This window comes from Abrus precatorius, unplaced genomic scaffold, assembly GCF_003935025.1.
Source record: "Abrus precatorius isolate BTA unplaced genomic scaffold, Abrus_2018 Scaffold11, whole genome shotgun sequence".
Classification (NCBI taxonomy): domain Eukaryota; kingdom Viridiplantae; phylum Streptophyta; class Magnoliopsida; order Fabales; family Fabaceae; genus Abrus; species Abrus precatorius.
Window position 1 is genome coordinate 20,314,304 of NW_020874303.1, and position 26,940 is coordinate 20,341,243.

General features: G+C 29.6%; 2 protein-coding genes across 2 annotated transcripts; both read left to right on the forward strand.

Annotated features, from left to right (window-relative positions):
• Positions 1-10,024: 10,024 nt before the first annotated feature.
• Positions 10,025-14,000, forward strand: LOC113854876 (FRIGIDA-like protein 4a). The gene is made up of 3 exons (XM_027486167.1): positions 10,025-11,217; positions 12,783-12,958; positions 13,069-14,000. The coding sequence occupies exons 1-3, from the start codon at positions 10,392-10,394 to the stop codon at positions 13,648-13,650; spliced, it is 1,584 nt and encodes a 527-aa protein (XP_027341968.1). The 5' UTR covers positions 10,025-10,391; the 3' UTR covers positions 13,651-14,000.
• Positions 14,001-19,376: 5,376 nt separating this feature from the next.
• LOC113853824 (aldehyde dehydrogenase family 2 member C4-like) lies at positions 19,377-24,964 on the forward strand. The gene is made up of 9 exons (XM_027484478.1): positions 19,377-19,540; positions 21,092-21,234; positions 22,945-23,328; positions 23,427-23,516; positions 23,593-23,766; positions 23,856-23,993; positions 24,182-24,319; positions 24,422-24,483; positions 24,607-24,964. Exons 1-9 carry the CDS (start codon positions 19,438-19,440, stop codon positions 24,878-24,880), a joined length of 1,506 nt encoding a protein of 501 aa, XP_027340279.1. The 5' UTR covers positions 19,377-19,437; the 3' UTR covers positions 24,881-24,964.
• Positions 24,965-26,940: the final 1,976 nt, after the last annotated feature.

Here is a 26,940-nt window from a genome sequence, read left to right on the forward strand (position 1 = left end):
ATACTTGTTTGTCATCTCCAAAATTTTATCCGGAAATGGAGTAACTGTTCCTTTGTCACTTTTCTACGTTCTTATCCACAAAATGTGATCTTTCCATGCCATCTTTTTGTTGATGCTCTGTTCGGATCCTTATGTGTTGGGACACAGGTAGAATTTTTTAAAAGGAAAAGAATAAGAGATTAATAAAACACAAAAATATATATATTGTTTAAACAGATCAAAATAAAAAATAAAATAATTTGTTTGTTTATTTATTTAAATAAATTAAAAAACATAAACAAATACTATAAAAAAACTTTTACATTAGCTAAAAAATAAAACATATATATAATTTTATGTTGTGTCGAAAATATTAGAATAAATTTGATTACGAACGTACTTTTGAATTGAAAATTATAAAATCTAACTCATTCTACTTAAAACTCAAATTTAACCAAAAAAAAATAATTAAAAATGGAATACTCACCCAAACAACATAACAGAAAACGGCCCCCAGGAAGCCAAATATAAATCCTATAAAATGGAATTGATGGTACAAAACATGAAATGCAAATTAGTTGGATGTTACTCTCATCACCCACTTTGCCAAGAGACACAAGGGCCCTACTCTGAGGCTTGACGTTGATTGGCCTGCTTTTAAAATATCAAATATTCATAAAGATTCAAAGGTTATACATTTTGCAATTTCTTCTTTAAAAATAAACGTGGGAGCAAACGAAAATCTCAAAATACAATAACATGACTCAATGTCAAAATATACTAACATAATCGACTGAAATATCAAAGGATCCGTATCCATACTGAATATGTAAGAGAGGAACAAATATTTCATCAAAAATTAATTTTTTTTGACATTTTACAGATTGGTGTGCCAAGCAAGTAGTCAATAGTATTTTAAAATATCGAGTTTAGAGTATGAGTGCAATCCACCATACCAAATCATATGTTTCTCGGGCTGGGATATTGGGCCCATGCAAATTAATCGTTACTCCGTTGATTAATTACATCCATTGTGAAAGTTTTGTAATGATTTTTATAAACTAATTATCGTTTCTAAAATTTCTTTCAAATAAATAAGTGTTTTATTTACCTCTACTTTTAGTATTAAAAATAAATAACTAATAATAATAAAATTTTATTTAAAAAATATTTATTATACTTTTATCATTTTAATATAATAATTATATAATTTTTTCATAATTTTTTTTTATTTATGAATACTTAAACTCAATTCTAAAAATTAAGGTTACAAAACTTAATAAATAATATCAAAAACGAATTTAATATACACAAGCTATTGAATATTTCTCAATTCATTATTTTAGTGTCTTATTCTCTTCATGATATTATTATTATATCTTAAAAGTCACAATTACATTGATTAGTTCAAGTTAAGTGAGAAAATTCTTTGAAAAATAAGGCTTAAACTTAAATCTTATTTGTAAATAATTAAATTTTTAAATATTCAGATAAACCAGTATTAATATCCTATTTTTATCCTGGATAATTAACTACATAATGTTTGGGTACACGAGAGAAGCGATAAGAGAAAAGGTAGCGTGCAAAAAAGTAAAAGAAAATTATCTTTTTATAAAACATTTTAATAACATGTGTCTAAAATATATAATAAAATTTTATTAAAAATATAATATTAAATATTATCAATAAACTAAATTTAATAACATATAATTTTTTTTAAAAATTATTATTATTATATATATATATATCATTAAATATGCGTTAACATAAGTAACAACGAAAATACATTAAAATTAGTATCGTATTTTAATTACATAAGAAAAATTAAATATTTAGTCTATCCCATATAAAAAAGAAAAATAAAATATCTAGTGTACCCCTGGTATGGTTTTGTATATAACAGAAGTTTCTAGTCCTTGGTTATTTGGCTACCTAAGCCTTTCAGCAGCAGCGTCACTCATGGCTTCCCATTCCCAATCTCAGCTTCAGACTAAGCTCACCGTTTCCATATCAGCGGAAGCTGACAGTTGCAACGGCAGTGCAGTGGCGTCGTTGCCCAAAGGGCAGTGCCTGTGTTCTCCAACGACACATGAAGGGTCGTTTCGGTGCCGTTTTCATCGTTCAGTGACAGCTTCATCATCCGCACCGGCTTGGATGAAACGCACCGCCAAGGCCATGCCTCCTCCTAATAAGTCTGTTGTTTCTGTCTCTCCACAGTGAGTGTATGTTTAATTAATTGTTTATCAATCGTCAATTTACTACTTCCAGAATCTGCCTACTTTGTCATGTGCTAAATTCCATGTAAGTAGTTTTGTAGAGAGAAAGAGAGAGAGAGAGAGAGAGAGAGAGTGGTAAATAATTAATGGTTGTGTGGATTGTGTACCTAGTTCTTCACTGCCACGATTCACTGCTTTCATTTTAGCTTTTCCTCACTCTCCTATTCTTCAAGGAATCAAGGACAAGCCACACTACTAATTTGGGAGAAGATTTTCTATTTAGTTATTTTTACTTAGATATGAATTTAAAAGGTCAATTAAATCCCCAATAATTATGAAACAAGAAAGGTGTTTGATTTCAAGTGAGTTTATAAAATTATTCTAAATATCGCCCAGATTTAGATCTGTAACTTACGTCTGCTCTTTTATTTAATTTTTTTTCCCTATTAGATTTTGGTCAGAAAGCGTATCCAAGGTTGCAAAGATTTCTGTGTACTTCTATGAATCACTTTGTTTTGTTTTGTTTTTTTATTTTTTTTGTTTGTTTGATTGTTTGCATGTTTTGATTTAAGAACAAAGAGTAGCATGATCCAATTCAATGCACGTGTCCTCATCCTGTTGTTTGGTCTGACATGGTATCCGCAACTGCAAGTCATATTTATCTCCACAACCGATGCAAATAAATCTATTTAAGTGGATTTAAACATCGCAATAATAGTTTTTGTAGCACAAGAAGTGGATATTTAAACATCCTTACTCTTTTTCTGTTAAATGATAAAAATATTTTCATTTGGATGGATATAAAAAAAGTTATGAAATATTCCTCTGTTCCTTTTCTTTTTTATTAATTTCAAGTTTTGATAAAATAAAAGTTTTATTGTCCCTAAATTGATAAAATTAAAAATAGATAAATAAAACTAGTATATTAATAATATTATGTTAAAATTTTAGGAGTAAATGATAAATAAAACATTTTTCCTTAAAAATATAATAGATAAAAAGGAACAATTAAAGAAAATACTACCATAAAATTAGTGCATGCCATTTTTACCTGTTAAATTTGTGTTTATAGTTGGTATTTAATCGCTGAAAATACACATTAAATTTGACGAAAGGATTATCTTGGCTTTATCTGGCACAAGTCTAATAATTGATGCAAATAATAACAAATACTTAGTCACAATTACATTATGTATAATTATATAATGCTAACTATGTAGAGGAAGATAAAGTTGATTTGAACCGCTTTCAAGTTTAGGGCAATAAAATTCAAGACTTATATTATTGGTATTTCTACCATTATTGGATGAAATTGGCTCTTTTTACCCGAATTAACCCCGGTTATTCAACAAAATTTGTAGTCAAAGGCTACTTTCTTGCGATAATATATGTGCCGGATAACTAATAGTTATCTTTCATAAGGAAATTATTGATGGTTTAGACACATGATGAGATTAATCAGAGAATCGTCACGCTTATCCATTGGATTATTTAAAAAGATTTGTATTTCAACGGGTACATACTTTTATATAATTGATCACATTTTGTCTAAATATTCAAAACGACAATCGGTATCACTGTCACTTTCAATATTTCAGCTGTTATAGCTTTTGAAATTATTTTTATTAGAACACCAGGAGACAATCCCAACTATTGCGAAGTTTCATAATCTCTCTGGTACGTTTACCCAGCTAATAATGGGAGATGGCAACATTTATTTTAGGTGAATTTTAAAACAAAACCTTATTTTTAGCTACCTTTGTCTACTGGGCTAACAAGGGAAATGTTGTAATAAAATTTCGTTTCTGCAACAGAACATATGCTTGCGCAATGGAATGGAATCTTGAAAAGCATTTGTTCTGTTGTTGGTTGTTAGATCAAAAATTGTTTTGCATTTTGGGGATTGAATAAACCATCTCTACTTGGTACTCTCCGCACTCAATCATTATACATATGTTTGGTAAAATTATGAATTATTCGTTTAATTTGAAGTTTAAGTAAATTAATTTTGAGTTGTTGAATATAGTTTATATAGATAAATAAATTAATTTTAATTATATATTATGACTGAAATGTATATTTTTATTAAAAAGTCTAAGAATTAAATTTTAAATTCTAAAAGAAACAAACGCACAGTACTCCACTGAAGGTGGGTTTCTCATAAAGCTTACCCACGCACAACTCGGAAGGTTAAATTTTTCCATCGAATAAATTTCGGCTATGTTTGTTTTACCGTATTATTCCTAACAAGAATCAATTTTTAAAAACAAAAAATCAATTATAACATTAAATTATGTACATTTTACGAAGTAAGTTGGACAATTGACAGACTAATAACTTTTAGGGTGTTTATTTAGCAACTAGCTCACGGTTCAATATCTTGTCCACGTCCAATATGATCTGATTTAGAATTTACAGACCCATCAGGGGCCCATACTTATCCCACTTCGATAATGATTCAATGATTCATACTTTGTTAGATTATAATGTCAAGCTTATAACTTCATACTGATAATATAATTTTTTCTTCCAACGCATAAAAAAGGTACTTATGATATAATTTAGTTGTTAACACAATATACTAATGCTAGTTTTTAATGTATTATTTGATCTGTAATGTGGTTGATTTGTGATCATTAAGAGAAAATGACGAGATTACATTAAAAAGGGAAAAGAACAATATTGAATATCATATTTCCGTCTCGTCAGGGACCGAGGCAGGTTTTAAGAGTGAGGGGGGAGGAGAGAAAAACTTGCACTCACCCCATTCCACCGAAAAAATATCTAACCGGTGTTTATTAATAAATAGACTTTTTTTAATTATTTTTTTAGAAGAATATTATAATTATAAGATTGTATTAATAATACTTTTTATTCTTCAGATAATATTTTAAGTCACTTGTTAGCATTTATTAATAATATATTTTCTTACAATATATTGCAATTAATCTTTTTATTCTAATATGAAATAAATATATTTTATATCTTAAAAATATAAATTATTCAATATTTATTATTTTAGTAAGTAAGGAGATTTGTAAGCATATATTATAACACTATTTTAAGAATTCAAGAATTTTTTTGCCAATGATTTGAATTTCAAATAATCTTAATAATTACTATATGCCTTAAACAAATGAATTAATATTTTTTTTATATTTCATGGAGATAAAAAGATTAAAACAAAGCAAAAATTACAACATCAATCAAAGAAAACCAATTTCATAAACATCTTATCGAAGAATAGAAATAATATAAAATTAAGAAAAACATAATTAAAAACATTCATTAAAAAAACATGAAAAGCATGGCTCTTGCACATCAAATTATTAACAATTAATTAATGTGCACCGTAAGCTGAGTTGATGTAAAATGGAAGAATTCAATATATATATATATATAATGTCACTTACACATCACTCTATTTACAATTAATTGATCATAAACTGAGTTGATGAAAAATGGCAGAAAATTAAATTACCGTTAATAGTACTATTGTTTAATCAATTATAATATTAAAATAAATAATTTAAAATAGAAAAAACTTATACTTTATTAAAAGTAATTTTATTTAAATCAAATAAAATCACTATAAACAATAAATATTTTTCAAAATATTTAATATAATTATATTTATTAAAATTTTAACTCAATATCATACATTAAATTAAAAAACCTGTACCAATTGATTAACGTATTTTATGATAGAAAAAGTTATTTGACATTTCATTTAAGAATATTATATAAATGAAAAAAAAGATAAAAAAAGTAAAATATATAATAAATTATATTTTAAAAAATAAAAAATAAAAATTAAATTAAAAAAACAAGTATAAAATTTAAATCATAGAAGTTGTTTTAAACATTATGAACACGAATTATCTTAGTCAAGTTCTCATTATCTCTTTTCTCTCTTTCGTTGAAATTTCTTTTCTTAACTCCTCCACGTTCCGTATTTATCTCCTCTCACTCCAATAAATAACGTCTCTAAACCTTTCAACCTCCAAAACAAAAACCTCACACTTTCTCACTTCTCAGTTTAATTTTCGTTGTTCAATTTTCCCAGAAAATGTTGAAATTTTTCTTCTTCTCAATTCTCAGTTTGATGTTCCTAGCCGTCTCTAATCTAAGCCAAGCTCAACACGTTACTCCTTCTCCTGCACCTTCCCTTACAAGCGATGGTCATTACTCCAAACCATGCCTTTCCGTTTTCACTTTTTTTCCTCTTACGAGCTTCTTCATTGTTAAAATGGTAACATTTTTTTTCTATTTTTAAATGCAGGCAATACTATTGATCAAGTAATTGCTTGCGCCCTCTTGCTGGTGGCTCTGGCGATCACATACATGTTCCATTGATTTTTAATCTACTTTAATTTAACTCTAATTATTTCTAGAACATTTTCTGAATATATTTAGTAGCTGAGATGAAAAATCAGGATTTTTTTTTTTGCTATGTAATTATTAACGAAATAACGATGCTTTTATATGATGACGATTGTTAGAAAGGAATATAAAGAGCGTCATATTTTCATGTTTAGTGAAAATTCCGATGAAATATTATTGAACATTATTGATTCACTGAAGAGTGATGTTCTTTTTTTCTGTTCTGAGTTTTTATTTATGTTGCTTTTCACAACGTAGGAATGAAAACGGATTGCCATCTGATCGAGTTTTAAATTGACAACACCGTTTTTTTTTTTTTAAATTATTTTTATCACAATGCGAACTAAAACGTTCTTCAAAGTTCAAATCTCGTATAAATTGTTCGAGGGTCACGATTTTCTGCAGATTTTTAGAACAGATTGTTGAATAATCTCTCCCTTCGAAATTTCAGTTTTATGATAAAATATTCACCATTAAATGATAATTGCTCTATTTCCTTAATCTATGCTTTTCATTTAAAAACTCACGTATTAAAAAGTATATGTAATTCTCTTATCATTTGAATTTTAAAATTAAGAGAATTACATATACTTTTTAATTTTACTTGAGAATATCATTCTAGCGGTTTAAAATCTGGTCTGTGAGAATGTAATCATATACCATAACCCCTTAATCTATGCATTTTCTTAGACAGAGGGGTATCTTCTTCTTCTATATACAAGCTCTCGTCGTTTTTCCTTTTCTTTTTCTTTCCTTCGTCATCCATCCGTTCTTTTTAGATGCGGTTTTGCTTTTCTGTGCTGTGAGACTTTATATTATTCTTTTCGGCAAGGGTTAAAAAGAAGGTAATAAAGCGACGTTGAATCAATAATTTAAAGGATTGAAAATCAATCATATTTAATAGAGAATTATTTGTATTAAGGGTATCTGATGAATTTATAAACTAGTCCACAGTTCACACTGTAAATCTAACTAGAAAAATTAGATGAAATAAACGTCCAAGTATAAATTAGCCAACTGTCAACAAATCCCAAATAATTATATTTTCTTTATTTGCACAATTGGTTAATCTATTTTCTTCCTAGGATTAAGTATCATTAGAATTGAATTCAATCTGATTTTGGTTTCTTCATCTTTATTTGGGCTTGTTTTACTTCATTCCTTGCCTGTCCCAAGGTTTAATTCCTTTTTAATTTTCTTTCTGGATAGTGAAAAGGTGGGAATGTGATGTATATTAAGTAATTAAGATCCTGACGTAAAGAAACCTGAAATATGTTGGTCATAATTATAAATTTTTAACGGTGCTCGTAGAAAGTTGCAGTGGCGAATCTGGCTAATCCATCTGGTACAAAGTCTTCAAAGTCCAAATACATGATACCAAATAATGCAAATTATATATATCAAAGCTGCAACATAACAGTTCCACATGGCAATGACATGCAGGTCTATCACGTGCGTCACGTGCCTGAGTTATTACTGTGTAGAATATGATCCACATAATCAGGGTAGAAAAATTTGGTGGCACAGTTCCTGGGTTTGGGTGCTTTTAATTTTTAATTAAAATGAGATAGTTTTGTTCTGTTGAGGTTAGCTGATTAGCTTTTACTTTGGCAAATGAAGCCAAAAAAGGAAAAACATAATAATAATAAAAAGAGTTCATATTCTAAAGTTTTGTCACTACTCACATTGCTTATTTACACTCTTCAGCGTGTGACTTTGCGCTTCCCGGGTTCAGAAAGAGGTGAAACCTTTGTTTCTATTGCATTCATGGATATCAAAAATTGGCGCAATTCTGGCAGAAGAACCATCCGATTGGGAGGGTGTCACAATGAGATTGAGCATGTAAACTCCCTATCAGCCACTGGATCAACTAAGTTGAGGTGGAAATTGTTGTGGATGAAGTTCAAGAAAGAGAAGAAAAAACTTTTTGAGTCTGCACCACCCTTTCGGATTCCTTATGATCAATACACTTACTCTCAAAATTTCGATCAAGGGATTGCTCTTGATGATCCGGATAATCTTTCTAGATCTTTCTCTGTTCGGTTTGCTGATCCTTCTGGAGTACTTGTAAAAAGAAAAGGGTAGTTCAAGGCAACGTTAAGAAGCTTGAGACTCTGGTACAACGCTATGTGACACACAGTTACGTATGTATTTTTGTATTTTTTGGGCTAAATGTCTGTATCTCTTTTAACATCTATGAATCCTCAACACTTAAATGCATTTTTATAAAATTTGTCACTGTGCATTGTTTGGTGGAAATTAATTTGATTGATGTTTCTTCAAATTTTCATTGATTGGTGTCTTTACTCAACCTCTGGGTAGAATTAGAAGGAGGAGAGATAGAGAGACAAGTGTTCTGGGGATGAGTAATGAAATTTCTCTTTCAAGAAGTAAAGAATATGAATAATTCTAAATTCACATGTAACAACATATTTTAATAATCTTCTTTTATCAAATAAAAATATTGAGTGCTTAGTATCTTTAAAAATATAAATTATATATATTTTTTTATTAAATAGTTTTTATAAAGCAATAAAAGGTTATTAAAAGAATGTGATAAAAAGATATAACATTACTCAAAAACAATATCTGGCCACCCTAATGCTTTTGTTTTATTTCCTTTATGAGAAATAGGTGCCGTGGTTGAGGAGGTAAATAAAGAATATTAACTTAGTATATATCTTTACCGAAGTTAGGTGATGTCAGTAAGGACTTCGGTGTTCATACTCAAAATTTTCCTTCTTTCACTGATTGATCGAAGCGAAAATAGGAGTCTGCAACAAATTAATTAATATATCATCCGTGCATAAATCATAAACTATAAAAAAAATGTAATGAATTATTTTGCTGCAAGCTACAAAGTCAATTAAGTTGCTTCTGTAAGCTGCGATCCGAATGAGCCAAGAATGAAGTCACTGTCATTAGGTTTATCCTCGAAGAAGCTAGAAAACCACCAGCTGGGTCGGACCTAGCATGAACAAGGGGCACTATCTCAGAACTTCACCCACAATCTTAAAACCTTAAAACCAAATTTTAGCTACGCTATCTAAAAAGGTTACATTTGTCACACAAATGTTTGGACACGATTGAGCCATTAATATCGAGTATGAAGCATCAAATATATCAATATTTATGAAAAACAAACAAGTGGTTTTTTACGGTTCAAATAGAATTACTTCCCACAAAGAATACTTTTAGTTGTAGAGAAAAATACAAAAAGCATCATGTTAATCTTTCAAGATTTTAAACATGAATTTAGTTTTTCAATATTAAATGAAAAACAATTCAGTCCTTGATGATTAGTTTGGTATTTTAAATATTTCTCAATTTTTTAGTCTAGTATTTTTCAGTTAACAATCAAAACGTCAATAAAAAGGATTTGGTCGATAACCCATCTGCAAACTCTTTCAAAGCTTATTAACATGTTTTTTTCTTCTTTGGTGGATAACATGTTTTGAGTTGAAACAAAGATTAATTGATGGCTGATACTTCCCTTTCCTTAAATCTTTCTACCAAAATACAATAATGCAAATTGTGCAAGCTGGTTAGGCCTTTTTTTAACAGACCTGGCCCATGATGAGAGTATAACTATGGTTTCAGCGATACGACGCCGCTGTGTACATATCAATATTCAATATCATCCACTGGGGAAAACTAAAAATAAATAAAATACTCATCATCCGTTTAAAAAAATAAAAGAAAATACTTGAAACCTGCGTGGGATTCTGCGACTGGAAGCAGCTCAAGTTCTTCTTTCTTCGTCTTCAGAATGGTTTATTAGGGTCTATCATTTTGGTTTCAGAACACTCTACAATGGCGCCCCAATTGGCAACAACCTCAGAGAAGGTTCACCAATTCTTCGACGAACTGGAAGCTCACAAGAAGATCCTAGCCACGTGCACAAACCTATTCACCACTCTCTCCAACCACTTTTCCTCCCTCCAAGACTCCGTCTCCCAGAAATCCCAATTCCTCGATTCGAAATTCCAAGCCCTAGAATCCCGCTCCAAAGAAACCCTAGAATCTCTCCACCACCGCGAGGACTCCATCTCGGAGCGCGAGTCCGCCGCCGCCGCCCGCATCGACGAGCAGAAGGAAGCCGCAATCGCCGACCTCCGAACCCCTCTCCCGGCGAACGCTGAACTCTCCGCCACCTTGAAATCCCTCTCGCGGAAGATGGACGCTTCGGCGCTGTTGCGCTTTATCGTTTCGAAGCGGAAAGAGTCGGCGTCGCTGAGGGCGGAGATAGCTCCGGCGATTGCGGAGGCGGTGGACCCGCCGAGGCTGGTGCTGGACGCGGTGGAGGAGTTTCTGAAGAGCAAAATGGTGAAGTCGGGTGTCACTGATAAGAGGTGGGCGTGCGGGCTTCTGATTCAGGCGTTGCTTTCGGAGTCTCGCGAATATTCTAGAAGGATCGTGGAGAGAGCCGTCGGGGTTGTGGAATTGTGGAAGAGAGAAATGGATGGTGAATCGGAGACTGGTGCTGCGGAAGTGGTGATGTTTCTGCAGATGGTGGTGTGTTTCGGATTGCGTTCAAGGTTTGATGAGGGGTATTTGAGGAAGTTCGTTATGGAGTTTGCTTCTAGAAGGGACATGGCTAAGCTAGCTGCTTCCTTGGAATTCGGGGACAACATGATAGGTTCGTGGTTCAATGGAATATTATGCCGTAACATTTGCATACATTGTAGTATTGCATTAGAGATAAGATTTAACCCTTATGGAAAAAATTTATAGTCCTCTTCCATAAAAGGCCAGAAGGACCAAGATTTTCCAGTATACAGATAATTAGATAAACTCTCAATAATAGTATGCTTTTAAAAATATTAACAGGTCGATGCATTTTGAAACTTAGCACATTTCTGTTAACTTTTATCTATATTTTCCTAAGGTACAATGCAAGGGGCCTCCATCGACTATGGTCATGTGAAAAAAACCCTTCTTGCAGTGTAGGAACTTCACTTAAAATTCATGTGTAAAAACCTTGTACTTTTTCAATACTCGCATTTGATCATGCAATCAAGGCAAAAGAAATATAGGACTATAATTAAGATGTGGGAAATTTTTTATACTTTTCAATAGCCTGAAAGTATTATCAAACTCTTCCACCAGTTCTTCGCCCCTAGCCCTTCTATGTTGTGCCACTCACTCTGACCCTTCCCACTTCCTGACCTCCCAGAAGCCTGTGAAGAACATTTTCGGCTAACTCTCAGTTCAGTACCTTAACAGGAAGTGTCACTTTAGGGCCCCATTTGCCATCCTGAAACAAATCCAGGCTCCCTGATTTCTGGTTTCACCCCATCATCTAGTTTTTAACCTTGGAAGGGCCCTTTTGCAGCCATTCCTCTGTAAACTTGCGTTTTGTCTGAGTTGATGGTTTACAGTGGTGTAAGTGTCAATTATAGCAAGCACCTTGTGTTTGCAGCGTTGGCAATGGAAGGCAGAGTTTGGGTTCATCCATGGCCTGCAGAAGTGGTAATGATGGAAGGAAGAGGGGGTGGAAATGTAGAAAGAAGAACTTTTATGGTGGAGCAATGGTGGTGGAGATCTGGCTGAGGAAAAAGGAAGTACTGTAGTTAGAAAGGATGGCTGCAAAAAAAATTTGTGAGGGTGGAGGCGGAAAATGGTGAGGATAGGCTGAATAAAATTATTTTAGTTTAGTTGTTTAAGGTTCATGTGCTCTTGCATGAATTACATTCCATTAGGGTCTTGCATGCAGTGGAGGGTACTGAAATTTAAATAATTTTCTTAAAAGTTTTCTTGTTTCTTAGAAACGGATTTATTGATTCAATAATGTTTCCGTGTTACTCTTTTGGATTACTACTCTCAATGTTAGTTCTGCTAATTGGTCTATGTTAACTGGCCACAACCTCTTACATGTCTCACATTACCTTTCTGCAGCTCCTCCTCATCAGATGTCTTGATGTGTTATATTCTAGTAATCTCCCTCAAATTTACCCCTACACCTATCCTTGTAGACATGTATGCTCTTAACAGAGTTAATTTTTCTCTATAATAAAAGCAGAAGCACGAAGGAGACCTGGCCTAAATCAATTAGTAAGAGAAATTCAGATTATGTTATCACATACACAGTTTTTACCTTGTTTCTGTTCTACTTGGCATTCTTTGTCATACTTATATACTTCTCCATTCAATAGAGAGAAGAATTTAATTGCATTATCTAATTAAAGCAAGTGATTTATGCAGATATTATAGATGAATTAATTAAAAATGGCAAGGAGATAGAAGCTGTTTATTTTGCTTCAGAGTCCGGTTTGACTGAAAGATTTCCTCCGATCAACCTGCTCAAGTCCTATTATCGGAACTACAAAAAGAATGTCACCACCACGTTGAAAAAGGGAAACAACAATCAGGCTGCAATGGTTTGGATAAACTACCTTTCTAATTCAGTTTCATATACGGTGTTTTTTGTTAATATCCTCTTGACATTAGGCCTTTGATGTACCACATTCTTAAATGTGTCATTTTTCAGGATGATTCAAGCACTTTGGAGTTGAATTCCATTAAGGCTATAATCAAATGTGTAGAAGATCACAAGCTTGAATCAGAATTCAACCTTGATAGTTTGAGAAAGCGGGCCACTCATTTGGAGAAAACTAAGGCCGAAAGGAAGAAGAGTTCATCATCTGGAAGTAAACCTCAGAACAAGCGAGGCTGTCGAGGCAGTGGATCCAGCTCATCTCGTCCAGCCAAAGCAGCGAAATATAGTGCACACACATCATCATCTTTCAGTCGCAGGAACATGGCACCTTCTCTACAGCCTAGTCCCAGTCCAAGATTTTCTGGACCATTCAACTACCCGAGTCAGACCATGTTCGACGGTCCAAATCCTAATCCTTACGCAGCAACCTATGGAACTTCCCACCCTCAAAGTTCGGCTGGAATAACACAACAGCACTACCCTCTTCCTGTTGAGAATTTGGGCTTGTCTAGTTACCGATCTGGTGGTTCTTATTCAGGACAGACTAGTTACGGGATATATGATTATGGAAGTACTGCTCCTCCAACTTATCAACCTCCGTATACAATTGATCAAACCAGCTACAGGGGATAATTGTACAACCCCCCAATCCATTTTATACCGTTGTCTCCTTATGCTACTTTCAACTAATTGTATTTCTCGTTTTGTGCATGCCATAATTGGAAATAAAATAGGTTCCTGGGAATGTATTTCTTCAAATGCATAGATGTATGGTGCGAATGAAAGTTCTTTTTTTTTTTTTCTCTGTTTACTTTTACTGTTTCAAAGTAATTAATTTTCCCTTTTATTCTTTTGGGAATATATCCCTTTTCTTCAAATACATAGACATATGCCATGATTACTTTTTTGTTCGGCTGAATTTCTCAATCTCTATGCCGATTGTGTATGCCCAAAAGCACTAGTAAGTGGTAAAAATGTTTAGTTTATAACTTGTGCCTTTAATGTTTAATCACAATAAAATGCAATCCAGAAGACAATCTATTTTGGCCTGTGTAATTGCGTATTGAATAAAAAGCAGTTACGTGGGGATTTAAAAAATTCCCTTTGAAAAAAAAGCTGTAGCTGTAATGGAGTTTGCTTTCATCATGGAAAGTGCGTAAAGTTTACAAACTTAACTGAGTGGGTATAAGGTTTGTTATGGGAGGTGATTTTAGAAAAGAACGGAGAGAATGATATATTTTTAAATTTTAAATTAAAAGAATTGTATATTATTTATGATGATAAATGTATGATTAATATATTAATTTATATATTTTATTTTGTAAAAAATATTAATTTAAAATATATTTAATTAAAATACAAAATTTGCCTTTTCTTCCGCTCAAAAATATTCTTTTCCAAACAACCCTTAAGGTGCGGTTGTTTAACTGCTGTTGAAGTCAGTGGCGAAACAATGGCTGAGGAGGATAGACAATGCCTTTGGCAGCACAGCCCAAATCTAGGGCACGGCAAAGCCTTATGCACCTCTCTTGGGCTTTCAGCCATAAAGGCCAGCGAAAGAATTAGCCTCATAACAAAAAAAATGTTGTTTTTAAAAAAGGGAAGTATTGTTGTTGTTACGACCAGAAAAAAATTTATCGTTATTATTAAAAAATAAATTGATGTCATTATACTACATACCTAGAAGAGGAAGATGGTCTCCTGGTAACCAAATTTATTGCATGTAGTGAATTGGACTCAGTTATGGAAATGTGAAGCAAAATGTTTAAATAGTATTCTATTATATGATCAAATAATTGTGAAATAAGTGAAAAAAAAAAAAGGGTTTTAGAGTTTAAACTAGCCATTAATTCCATATTATTAATCTCCATAAAACGCTAGATGGCAGATTAAGTAACGTATCAGGAAAGCTGTACATTTTATATTCATTTTTGCCCCCCCCCCCCCCCCCCCCCCACCCTTTTTGTGTGTGTGTGTGTGTGTATTGTCACTTTTTTTTTATTTTTTCTGAAATTTTTGTAACAAAAAGGTTGTGTTGAAGTTGTAATATATTATGGTTTATACCCTAAATTTCTAATAATTATATCATTTGACATTAAATATAATGAGATTTCTCAATTAGGTTGACACTATTTTCATGTATTATTAATTAAGATTACTGTTTTGGTCCAGCACGTTTCGCGCACGAGATTCTATCGCGCGTTTCGGTGCTATGGAAATACTGGCTTTGGAAAACTTATGTTAGATCAGAAGAGAATTAGCATTAGTTAAAAAAAATGTAGGGTATAGGAGTGGTAATAAATTGTATGTAAATTCTACAAAAATAAAGATCAAAGTTATTAAAAAGGAATGACAATAAATAATGCGAAATGATATTACGATAATAAGCACTTATTTGTTTTAGCTAAAAGCTTAATATTTTACGAACAGTTTGATTATTTGAATCGTTAAAAATTAATCTTATATAGTAGTATTTTTTTTCTTTTCACTTTTATTTTTTTTTACGAACATATATTCTAAAAATACATTTCAAATATTAAAAAAAAACACTTAAAAGTATCTCATATGTTAGAGAGTGAATTAATTATGATCTATCACATATGTTAGAGATTCTCTTGTCCTAGTATTTAATTAATATTCAACAATTAACACACAAGTTGTATGATCACACGAAATTAAATATGCTGTTTAGCATTAGACAATTGATCTTGAAGAGATTAGTCGAATGAAAAAGAAATAAGGTTCCACATCTCATAGGTCACATAAATTTAATTATGAATTATTAAATTTTGCAATTTAATAATTAAATAAAATTATATATTTATGTTGATCATTCATATAAAGTTTTAGATAAAACTAACATTTACAACTTGTAACTAATATACTTATTTATAGTTTAAAAATTTACATTAGGTGTTAAAATAAAAGTGTTCCATAAATTTTTAATTTGCATGATATTTTGTAGACTTGATTTATTTAAAATAATAATAATAATTAAATTAATAAAATTTAATATTTATAAAGAATTATTAAATAGAATAATTTTTATTAGAGTAATTTTCAAAATAAATTAATCTTGACTCTTAGATAATTGATTGGATTTTGTCTTTTTTTTTTTTAATTATTACAATATTTTATTGCGAAAACGGCAGCATAAATTTATTTTTGGTATATACTGGTTATGTAAACAAAGGATACTAAAAACAAAAATTATGTCAATGTCAAACATGTATTTGACACGGTTATAACATATAGAAAAATAAATACTTTAATATATCCGTTAACACTGAAGGTTCATATTCAGCTCCTATGTATCTTTTTTTAAGTTTTGTCGTGTAATGTACCTGCTCCATTATTTTGGCCAACAGCTACCTCGGTCAAGCTCAACATAACCTTGAATTTTGAAGCCAAGAGAAAACGATAAAATAAATAAAAATGCTAACCGATAACTCACTAATTAAACAAATATGTTTCCTTAAGTCATTTCAAATTTTATACATATATGAGATGGGTGGAGTCAATTTCCCATGTTGTGCTCCATTTCTTTCTTGTTCCCTTTCCTCTCTCCTTGTAAAGTCTCATATGAACATCTCTTCAGATCTTAAGAACAAAAGCCACGCATATATGACAAATGATTGTTTAAAAAGAACAGAAATTATATCATGGCAAACGTGATTGATGGGCTAAGATGGTTGTTTTAATTAAATTGATATAAAAACGTAATGTTATGATAAGATAATTAAATTTAACTCTTTTAGAGCAAGAAAAAGTGTAAAGTAATAAATAGAATATTTATTTATCATTAATTTAAAATTAATTATATTTACAGGATACTTTAACTCAAATTAATAATATATGCCAAAACAAAAATTAATAATAAATGAAGGCTGCTTTTTTCGTTTTAAACATTTTTTATTTATAGTATATTCCGGATGAAACGGGTCAAATCTTGAATTATGTACACAAATCCAAAATATGTTTCGATTGAGTGTTGTTTCTAGGGCCACATAACAGACCAATTTTTAAATTATCTCCTAGAGCTACGTATTTTTGTAGTTTTACAGTCACTTACGTGCCTCTTTCTCTCTCGTTACACCAACCTCTTTCTCTTTGGGGCTAACACACAATACTGGTTATAGTGTCTTTGTCACCAGCTGGTTCGAAGTCTCATCTTTCATTTTTTTTTCCCTTACAATATTTTTTAAAAATATAATTTTTTTAGCGTTTTCTATCTAAGAAGAAAATGAAGCATTATGACTTTTCTTGCAAACCTGGCCAAGAATATCGCGGGATGACGTTTCTTCTGAATAATAATAATAATATGTTAGACACTCGTTAAATGGGTAGAAGGAAAAAGAATATTAGATGTAATAATAAATATAAAAAAAGTGAGTATAAGAATATGATAATTGATTGTTTTTTATTAACTTGTCACCCTCCCACTAGCCGGCGAACATCGAAGGAAGATGCACAGTTGTATAAAACCAGGAGTTTGATGTATTTGAATATAGCATACGATATACCCCTTACCATAATTTGATATACATGTCTGTATGTTATCATATGCATGTATGCTCACATAGCATAATAAACAGATAAATGTAGTCCTTATATCAATCATCGTCCATCAGTTTTTTCCCCATTGACATTTTTTTTTCCATTATATCGAGGAACGCATGAGCGACCGTCGCCCTCCATGACCACAAGAAGGGAAAAAAAAGACCACTGAAAGAAGAGTGTGTGACCTAGCTAGACACATCGGTGACTTGGAACAACAATTTATATGTTTTAATCTGGACTACTGTATAATTTAATTACACGTGAATTAACGAAACACATAACATAAATTTTGTTATCCCCACAATTTCGACCCTTTCTTGACAACATATATATATCGTTTGCGTGCTTTAATGTAGGTTTTACGATAAGTTAAAATCTGTGAATCATTTGAAAATGTAGTTACGAATTGAGTACAAGCAGGCGAGGCCATTGCCCAATGACCTAGCTAGTATATAAATTTTATCACATGCTCGTCCACATAGAGTGCGCAGTACTACATCCATACGTGATTTTCAACGAGGTGTCACCAACTCACCATGCAATCTACTGTCAATGGTCCCGTTCAGGTCCCGTATACTTTACATGGTAACTGTTGGTATGTTAAATTATCTTCGGTCTTTGTCTTAATCGGTTGTCAACAATCTCAATCTAAATATTCTCCACTTATTAAGTTTATATAAATAGATAGGTGAATCGAGGCACGCATGAGCGACGATCGCCCTCCATGACCACAAGAAGGAAAAAAAACAGGCCATTGAAAAAAAAGACCATGTTAAATTATCTTTGGTCTTGTCTTAATTGGTTGTCAACAATCTCAATCTAAATATTCTCCACTTATTAAGTTTATTAGACACATTAAACAAAATCTATACATGAAAATGAAGAGAAAATATTAACTGTTACATATTATTATTAATGATAAAAAATTAAAACACAAAACCATATAAATTATTGAATTAATCATATAGCTTTAAGTAACCTTTCATTATGATAATTTATATATAATTTTATAGTCACGATTTATTCTACTCACTTTCACAGAAAAATAACCCTTAACATTGATGTCACGTAATACCTTTCATAAGATTTTATAAAAAGTAAATTTTAACCGTATAATTATTAAAGCATGAGATATTATTTTAATAATTATGTATCAAATTTTAGATAATTACTAAATATATAATTAAATAATACATATTTATCAATATTTTAAATACTATATTATATGTTAAAATAAATTTAAGCATTAAAAAATAATTAATTTATATAAAATTAATATATTTTGTACAAATTAAACTGCTTAACTGATAAAATTTCCTTTTTACACGAAGGCATTAAAAGTATAATTTAATTATAATAAAATTTGACATTTAATATCTATTGATCCTATTCAAATGTGTGTAAAATCTCTTTTTTTTTTTACAATTTTAACATTATTTTATACCGATTATGTATATATTAATATTAAAATAGTTTATACTTTTATTAATATATAATATAATATAATATAAACATTTATTTGTATTTTAAATAATATATTATAAGTTAAAATAAATTATATAATAAAATGTTACTTAATTTTTAAATTAAATGAAACTTTTTCAAACTTAATTAAGCTTATAATGAATTAAATTATAGATTTAACTGTTTCATTTATAAAATTTACTTTCGGTAAACAAATATTATAGATACTATTTTACAAAAACTTCATCTAATGTCAATTAATACGTCAACTCCTTTGTTTTCATTCTTTTATGTTTCGCATACATATAGCAGTAGCGCCTGCAGTTTCCATTTGTACGAGTCTCAGCAACTAACTTTCCATTCTGCTTCGACTCATCAGCGGCCAAACACGCGACGATGACCGGCGTTGATTACGGCGAAGGCGACTCCGTCAACAAGGTTCCGACCGTCAAGTTCACCAAGCTCTTCATTAACGGAAATTTTGTTGACTCCGTATCAGGTTAATTGCGTATATATGCACCTCTATTCTCGATCTGCACTTAGTTCCTATTTCTCAATTTCCATTTTCCCCTTTATTGCCCTTTCTTTTTAGCTTCTTTGGCTTTCTATTCCTTTTTCTGTATTTTTAGTTTTTAATCGGAAGCACTTCAACAAGACAATATATTACCTCAATTTCAAAGATAGCATAAAGTTGGGTTTTTGTATTTTGTTTTGCAAGACAAGTTTATTTCTAGCAAATGGTTGTTAAAAGTTCAAACTATAATTTAGTGTTTGTCTGCACATAGTGCTATAAAATGGTTGTCGCAACAATATGCTGTCTCAACTCACAACTCAGTCACGGATCTTTGACTCAAAATTTTTAGAGGATCGTAGATAAAATAATTAATCTAAAATTCAAAATAATTATGTATAATTTTATTAAATTTTAAAATTAATACATTAGCAATAAAAAAAAATTTAATACAAAAAAAACACTTAAAATAAAATAAAGTATTTTTTATGAGTGTTTGAAAATATTTTTTATATATAAATATTTTATTTTTATTTTTTTTGGTGAAACCACATCTCCCTTCTATTCCTTAGAAACTCCGTTAATGGAACTCATGAAGCACATTAATATTTATGATTTCATGAAAAAAATAAAATAATTTTTCTAAACATTTAATATTTTTTTAAATAGATTTTTAGTTCTTATATTTCATGTGAAATTTTAATTTTTGTCTTTAAATTATTGTTTTTGGTTTTACTCAATTTCTTTCTAAATTCAATATTTTAATCTCAATAGTGATGTAGTTAATTAACACGGTGTTATGTATCTAATTTTTATGTCATATGTCAACTATCTATTGCAACTAAAATACTGAATTTTAAAAAATGGATTGAAATTAAGAGACTAATTAAAAATTTACAAATAAAATAAAAAAGTAAACATTTAATTTTTTTAAATGCTAAAATCGACTTACTTCAATAGTTATAATTTTTATAAATATTATATTTTGTTAATTCAACCATCAAAGTAAAAATTATTGTTAACAAAACTTATACAATTTAAGAGTTAATCAGGCATTCATCAGTCAAATTTTTTTTACACTAAACCTGGTATTTTAAAAAAATAAATGTTAAATATAAAATTATATATTTTATAAATTTAATTTAAATTTTTATATAAAATTGTTAAAATAATATCACATAATTGAGTAGAGTAAGCTTAAAATCCTGCTTTTAGAATTACAAAAAATCTCTCTCTCTCTCTCTTTATATATATATACTAACTTGTGAAAATATATATATAAATAAATTTTTATTAAAAATTATAATTAATACAATTAAATGTTATAACTTTTTTCAATGAAAATATGATTTCTTTGTGTAATGTTATATTGGTTAAGAAAATTATATATCAAGAACGGAAAAAATGCAGATTGAGAGCTCACTTGACATACCGACACCAGATGAAGTTTTTGTTTTTATTTTATAATACAAATTTGTTAACTCATATGATGTTTGTCTTTTTGTTTGCTGTGTGGATATTAAAAAAAAAAAAAAAAAGGAAAGACATTTGAGACGATAGATCCAAGAACAGGGGACGTGATAGCGAGGATCAGCGAGGGAACCGAAGAAGACATCGATATTGCCGTAAAGGCCGCACGTCAGGCATTTGACTTCGGCCCATGGCCCCGTCTACCTGGAGCTGTACGTCCATTTTTCCGTTCCCTTATTATATATACTTTTTTATTCTTTTTCATTTTATTTCATCAAGTTAATTTTAATTATATGTGATTTTATAATTATGTACAATCTCAAGATCATTTAGAATGAAATTCTTTAAAAATTAAATAAAAACATGTGTATCATTAATTTAACAAAAGATATCATTATTTTAACCGATGAAATCATTTGTATATACACTTAGTTGTAGTTCAGTTTTATCCATAGTTAAAATGATTTTTTTTAGTGGAAGAAGAAAAAAAGGATATATATATATATATATATATATATATATATATATTAATCTCAATTTTTATAGTTAAGTTAAGTGGCTAACAATAATAATTTAAAAAATAAAAAATATTAATATCAAATATTTAATAATTGTTTGAAACCGTTTTTCAAACAAGAACTTAATGGCTTGATTGATTGACTTTCTCTCCAATAAAAACAAATTGGATTGCTTGACATTATGAGTATAGATACTTTAAAAAAATTATTTTTAACGTGAAAAGAAATTAACATGCACATTTGATAATATACTAATTTAGTAAAATGTGTAATCTATTTTATTTTAGAATACATATATATAATTTAATAATAAAAATTAAAATTTATAATAATTATATATTTTTAAATAATACTTATTTTAACTTAACTTTGTATTACGAATAATATATATTAAAATAATAAAACTTAAATAATTTAAAAACATTTATTATTTTAAATAATATTTTTATAATAAATTGTTAAAAATTGAAATTAAATATTAATTTTAATATATATTAATAATTATAATTAAAGAGATTTGACTCTTCTAATAAAAAATTAAATTTAAAATTTAGAATAAAATTAAAAAACACAGAAAAAGTTAAATTATTATGACAAAAGAGAGCGTAATTCTCATATTGTTTTTAGTTAATTTTAATAATATATATATATATAATAAACTATAAAAAAGAAATAAATTTAAGTAAATATTTAATACTAGACTATTGTTTATAATATATATATATATATATATATATATATATATATATATATATAGGTTAATTTTTATACTATTTCACGAAATAGTAATGTTTTCTCCGCGAGTGGTCTTACCCAGTTTCTCCTATTTGGATTATTCAACCCAACTTTTAACTGGGCCACGTTAACCCAAATACAAACTAATTTTGCAGTTTCAATGACACCGGCTGAGCGGTGCAAAATGGCCGATTATTAAGTCAGGGTTTATTATGTTTATCTTTTAAAAAGTTATTCAATTTTTTGAAAAATAAAAATATTTTCTTTTGAAAAATTACCAGAAACATGGGCTAAGCCCATTGTCTGGGAAAACTACGCACGTCTCAAATGATGAAGACGATTTGAATACAAGAGTTTGTTTTTTAACTTAAATAAACGGAGTTTATATATTTATCAAGGTAGAGGACCAATATATACAGATAGATAGATGCAATTGCTTTTAAAATAATTTATTTTAAAATTTATTATAAATATGAAAATTAAGAATTTAGAACTTTTCTGCAATGTATTAAAAACTGTAATTTCATTTTTTTTTTTAAGACTTTTTATTGATCTTCCAGCGTAGTTATCCCAATAAATATCTTTTAATTACGTCCCTGGCAACATCAAAGTTTTAGTGCAACATTTGAGGTAAAATGCTGACGTGTGATATGTGAATATGAAAATCAGGAGAGAGCAAAAATTATGATGAAATTGGCAGACCTAATCGATGAAAACGTAGAAGAACTAGCAGCACTAGATGCCATTGATGCTGGCAAGTTGTACCATATGTGTAAGAATATGGAAGTTCCAGCAGCAGCAAACACTCTACGTTACTATGCAGGTGCTGCTGATAAAATTCATGGAGAGGTATTAAAAATGGCCCGCGAGTTTCAAGCATATACATTGATGGAACCAGTTGGTGTTGTGGGACACATAATTCCCTGGAATTTCCCCACTACCATGTTCTTCATCAAGGTTAGCCCTTCTTTAGCTGCTGGGTGCACCATGGTCCTCAAGCCTGCTGAACAAACACCTCTCTCTGCTTTGTATTATGCCCATCTTGCTAAATTGGTATGTCTGACCAAATGGTTTCATATGTTTATCAACAAGGAACGTTAGCAATACACTATTTTCAACACACACTTCTTTTCTTTTTGTCCCTTTTGAAGGCTGGAATCCCGGATGGAGTAATCAATGTAGTGCCTGGATTTGGTCCAATTGCTGGTGCTGCAGTTAGCTCACACATGGATATTGATGCGGTAATTTACATGTGAAACATTTGGAAGTATCATGATCTTAAATAAGACTACTTAAATTGCCTTGGTGTGTGTTCAGGTCAGCTTCACTGGGTCAACAAAAACTGGCCGTGAGATAATGCAGGCTGCTGCTAAGAGTAACTTAAAACAAGTATCACTTGAATTAGGAGGCAAGTCACCCCTTATAATTTTTGATGATGCTGATATAGACAAAGCTTCTGAGCTTGCTCTATTGGGAATCTTATATAACAAGGTGAAATTGCTTACACAAATTCCTTTTTTCGCAAATATAAATCTAGTTATATCTCTGCCAACATTTAATATCTTCCTATGTGGCTATAGGGAGAAGTTTGTGTTGCAAGTTCCCGTGTGTTTGTGCAAGAAGGAATATACGACGAATTTGAGAAAAAATTGGTAGAAAAGGCAAAAGCTTGGATTGTTGGGGATCCTTTTGATCCTAAAGTTCAGCAAGGGCCTCAAGTAAGGAAAATAAATAGTGGCATAACTATTTCTGCACTAGTCCTAAAATTTACATCACTTGTTTTCTTGGAACTCCATAACTTTATTATTTATAAAATTGCTCAGCAGCATTTGAAACAAAATTAAGAGAAGTAATTAGGACATGCACTTTTCTATAGGATAACAACTATCTATATGTTATATTACAGGTTGACAAGAGACAATTTGAAAAAGTTATTTCATATATTGAGCATGGGAAGAGAGAAGGAGCTACCCTTTTGACCGGGGGAAAAACTTTGGGCAACAAAGGCTACTACATTGAGCCCACAATTTTCTCTGATATAAAGGTGAATTACAAGTCCACGAAAAAATTATCAACTGGCCATCTTCAACATAGTTAGATAACTAACCATCTTGTTTCCATTGTAAAAAATTAACTACCCGTTTAGGACGATATGCTTATAGCACAAGATGAAATATTTGGCCCTGTGATGGCGCTGAAGAAGTTTAAGTAAGTTTATTATTATTATTCATATTTTATAGTGTCTTTGGTTAATTATTTTGTAGGAAGTTTAGTGCTAAAAAAGTGTACAAGGGCCTAGTTAATGAAACATGTATTATATATGAATAACAGGACTATTGAGGAAGCAATTAAGAATGCAAACAACACTAAGTATGGCCTAGCAGCAGGCATTGTGACCAAGAACTTGGATACTGCAAACACAGTGTCAAGGTCCATTCGTGCAGGCACTATTTGGATCAACTGTTATTTTGCCATAGGGGATGATGTTCCTTTTGGAGGATATAAAATGAGTGGATTTGGAAAAGATCATGGAATGGAAGCCCTTTACAAGTATCTACAAATTAAATCAGTTGTAACTCCCATTTACAATTCTCCTTGGCTTTGAATATCTCCCAGTCACGACCTATCAATTTTCATCTATCATGAATCATAAACATTCACCTTTTGAGCAGTGATATTAGCAACAGTTGACCTGTGTATAAAGGCTTTGTATCATTGATAATAATACAACCTGTCCCTGTTATGGATTTCTATACAAGTCCTTGCAGAAGAAAAAAAGATAATACCATAAAAGATAATAATACAACAAATGATCATAATAGCTTCTATAAGCATGATAAATAAATGTTTTTATTTGTTTATATTAATGGATGACACTTCTCGTAATTTGTCAGATAAATTCAATCTTTTATAATAAATTTAACTTTTTATTCTTGAAAATAAGATAATGCCATAGGTGTTTACAAATTAAGTGGATCAGTTTTAAGTAGGGAAATTCATAAATTGGTTTAGTTATATTTTGAAAATTAATGTATATAGTCCAATTAAATATTTTTTTTTATAATTTGATTGCATTAGATTGAAGTAGTTTGTGAATATTTTTATATTTATTTTTCTTTCCATGATTTTTGTTGTGCCTTATCTATTATATAACACAATAGTTTTATGCTTTCTTTAAGAGTTTGAAGGAGAGTAAAATAAGGACTCAAAACAGAAAATGGAAGAGAAAAGTTAGAAGGAAGAAGTATTAAAAAATCCTTTAAATTAGAACAATTTTAAAATATGAATTTAAAATAATTTTAAAAAAATCACTTTTTATTTAAAAACTCTTAAACGAGTCTTGTCATTAAACAATTTTTTCTTTTATTTTTTTTAAAATTTAACTCTTAAACAAAACTTATGAATTCATATTTAAAATTAAAATTCAATATTCTTCTCGTAATACAATTTCTTTTCTCCATTGTACCTATCAATAATATAAAACAAATTTCCGTTGAGAATAATTCTCACTTTAGCAGTGTTGTCATTAATCCTTGAAAAATTAGTTTGTCATTTATTAAATGAAAAGATACTTAAAAGAGAAAACTATTATAAATTGTAGTTTTTGCTTTTATTCCTTAGTCCTTACCCACTAAAGAAAGAAGCAATAAATATATTTTTTTAATATCTAATTCGATGCTGCTTCTGATTCGTATATAATATAAGATTCTCATATCACTTGCCAATGCATTTCACACTCGACTGTTTTTGTCATTTTATTGGTCACCTCCCTTTGTTTGTTGGAAATCTTGTCTTCTTTCCCTTATATTTACATTATTGCTATTATCTTATTATTGTTCAATTTTATCTTTTTTAATACCCAGTTGCTTTTCTTTCACTCAACGAGAAAGATATGATAATCATTCGTTTGAGGATTACATTGTATTGATATTCCGTTAAAGATTACATAAAGGGTACCAAATATTATTCAAAAAAATTTAAAAATAAAAAAAAAATTGTAAATCAATTCCTTTTTTTTTTTTTCCTTCTACTAATAGATGAAATATTTACATGATTAAAAATTATACTTTTTCTATTAAATGACTCTCTTTTTTCCTAAATCGATAGATAGAAATAAAGTATAATAATAATATTTTTGAAATACCTTCATTTGATATTATTCTTATATTTAATATTTAATATTAAAAAATTATAGTACTGATAATTTTTATTTGCCACTAATTAGACAAAATAAAATAAAACCAACTAAATTTTTTTCGTTGAATTTGAATTAAATTTAAATTTTAAATCAAAACTATTTCTATTATATAGTCCTTCCAGCCTGTTTATAAAAAAATAAAAATATAATTCATCAACTTTTTTTATAAATATAGTAAAGTGTTATAAATTTATAGTTTATAATAATAAATAATTAAACTAATGATTCATACATTGAACGAATAAATATATTTATTTATAAGAGTAAAAAATAGATGTCTTATTAATATAAATATTATAATAAATAATACTATTAAAATTTGTAACAATTTTGTAAATAATTTTTTATTTTGTAAAATTTTAAAAAAATTAATAAATAATCCTTATGAATAGAAAAAACATATTCATGACTCTTAATTCTAACAAGTGAAGTGATATAAATTTATTCTCTTTCAATAAATATAATAT

Bases quoted from the DNA above. Each gene is read 5' to 3' on its own strand.
- LOC113854876 (XM_027486167.1), top strand. From the start codon at position 10,392: ATGGCGCCCCAATTGGCAACAACCTCAGAGAAGGTTCACCAATTCTTC. The intron at 11,218-12,782 runs GTTCGTGGTTCA...TGATTTATGCAG, and splicing joins ATTCGGGGACAACATGATAG to ATATTATAGATGAATTAATT. The intron at 12,959-13,068 runs GTTTGGATAAAC...GTCATTTTTCAG, and splicing joins ACAACAATCAGGCTGCAATG to GATGATTCAAGCACTTTGGA.
- LOC113853824 (XM_027484478.1), top strand. From the start codon at position 19,438: ATGACCGGCGTTGATTACGGCGAAGGCGACTCCGTCAACAAGGTTCCG. The intron at 23,517-23,592 runs GTAATTTACATG...GTGTGTGTTCAG, and splicing joins CACACATGGATATTGATGCG to GTCAGCTTCACTGGGTCAAC. The intron at 23,994-24,181 runs GTAAGGAAAATA...GTTATATTACAG, and splicing joins AAGTTCAGCAAGGGCCTCAA to GTTGACAAGAGACAATTTGA.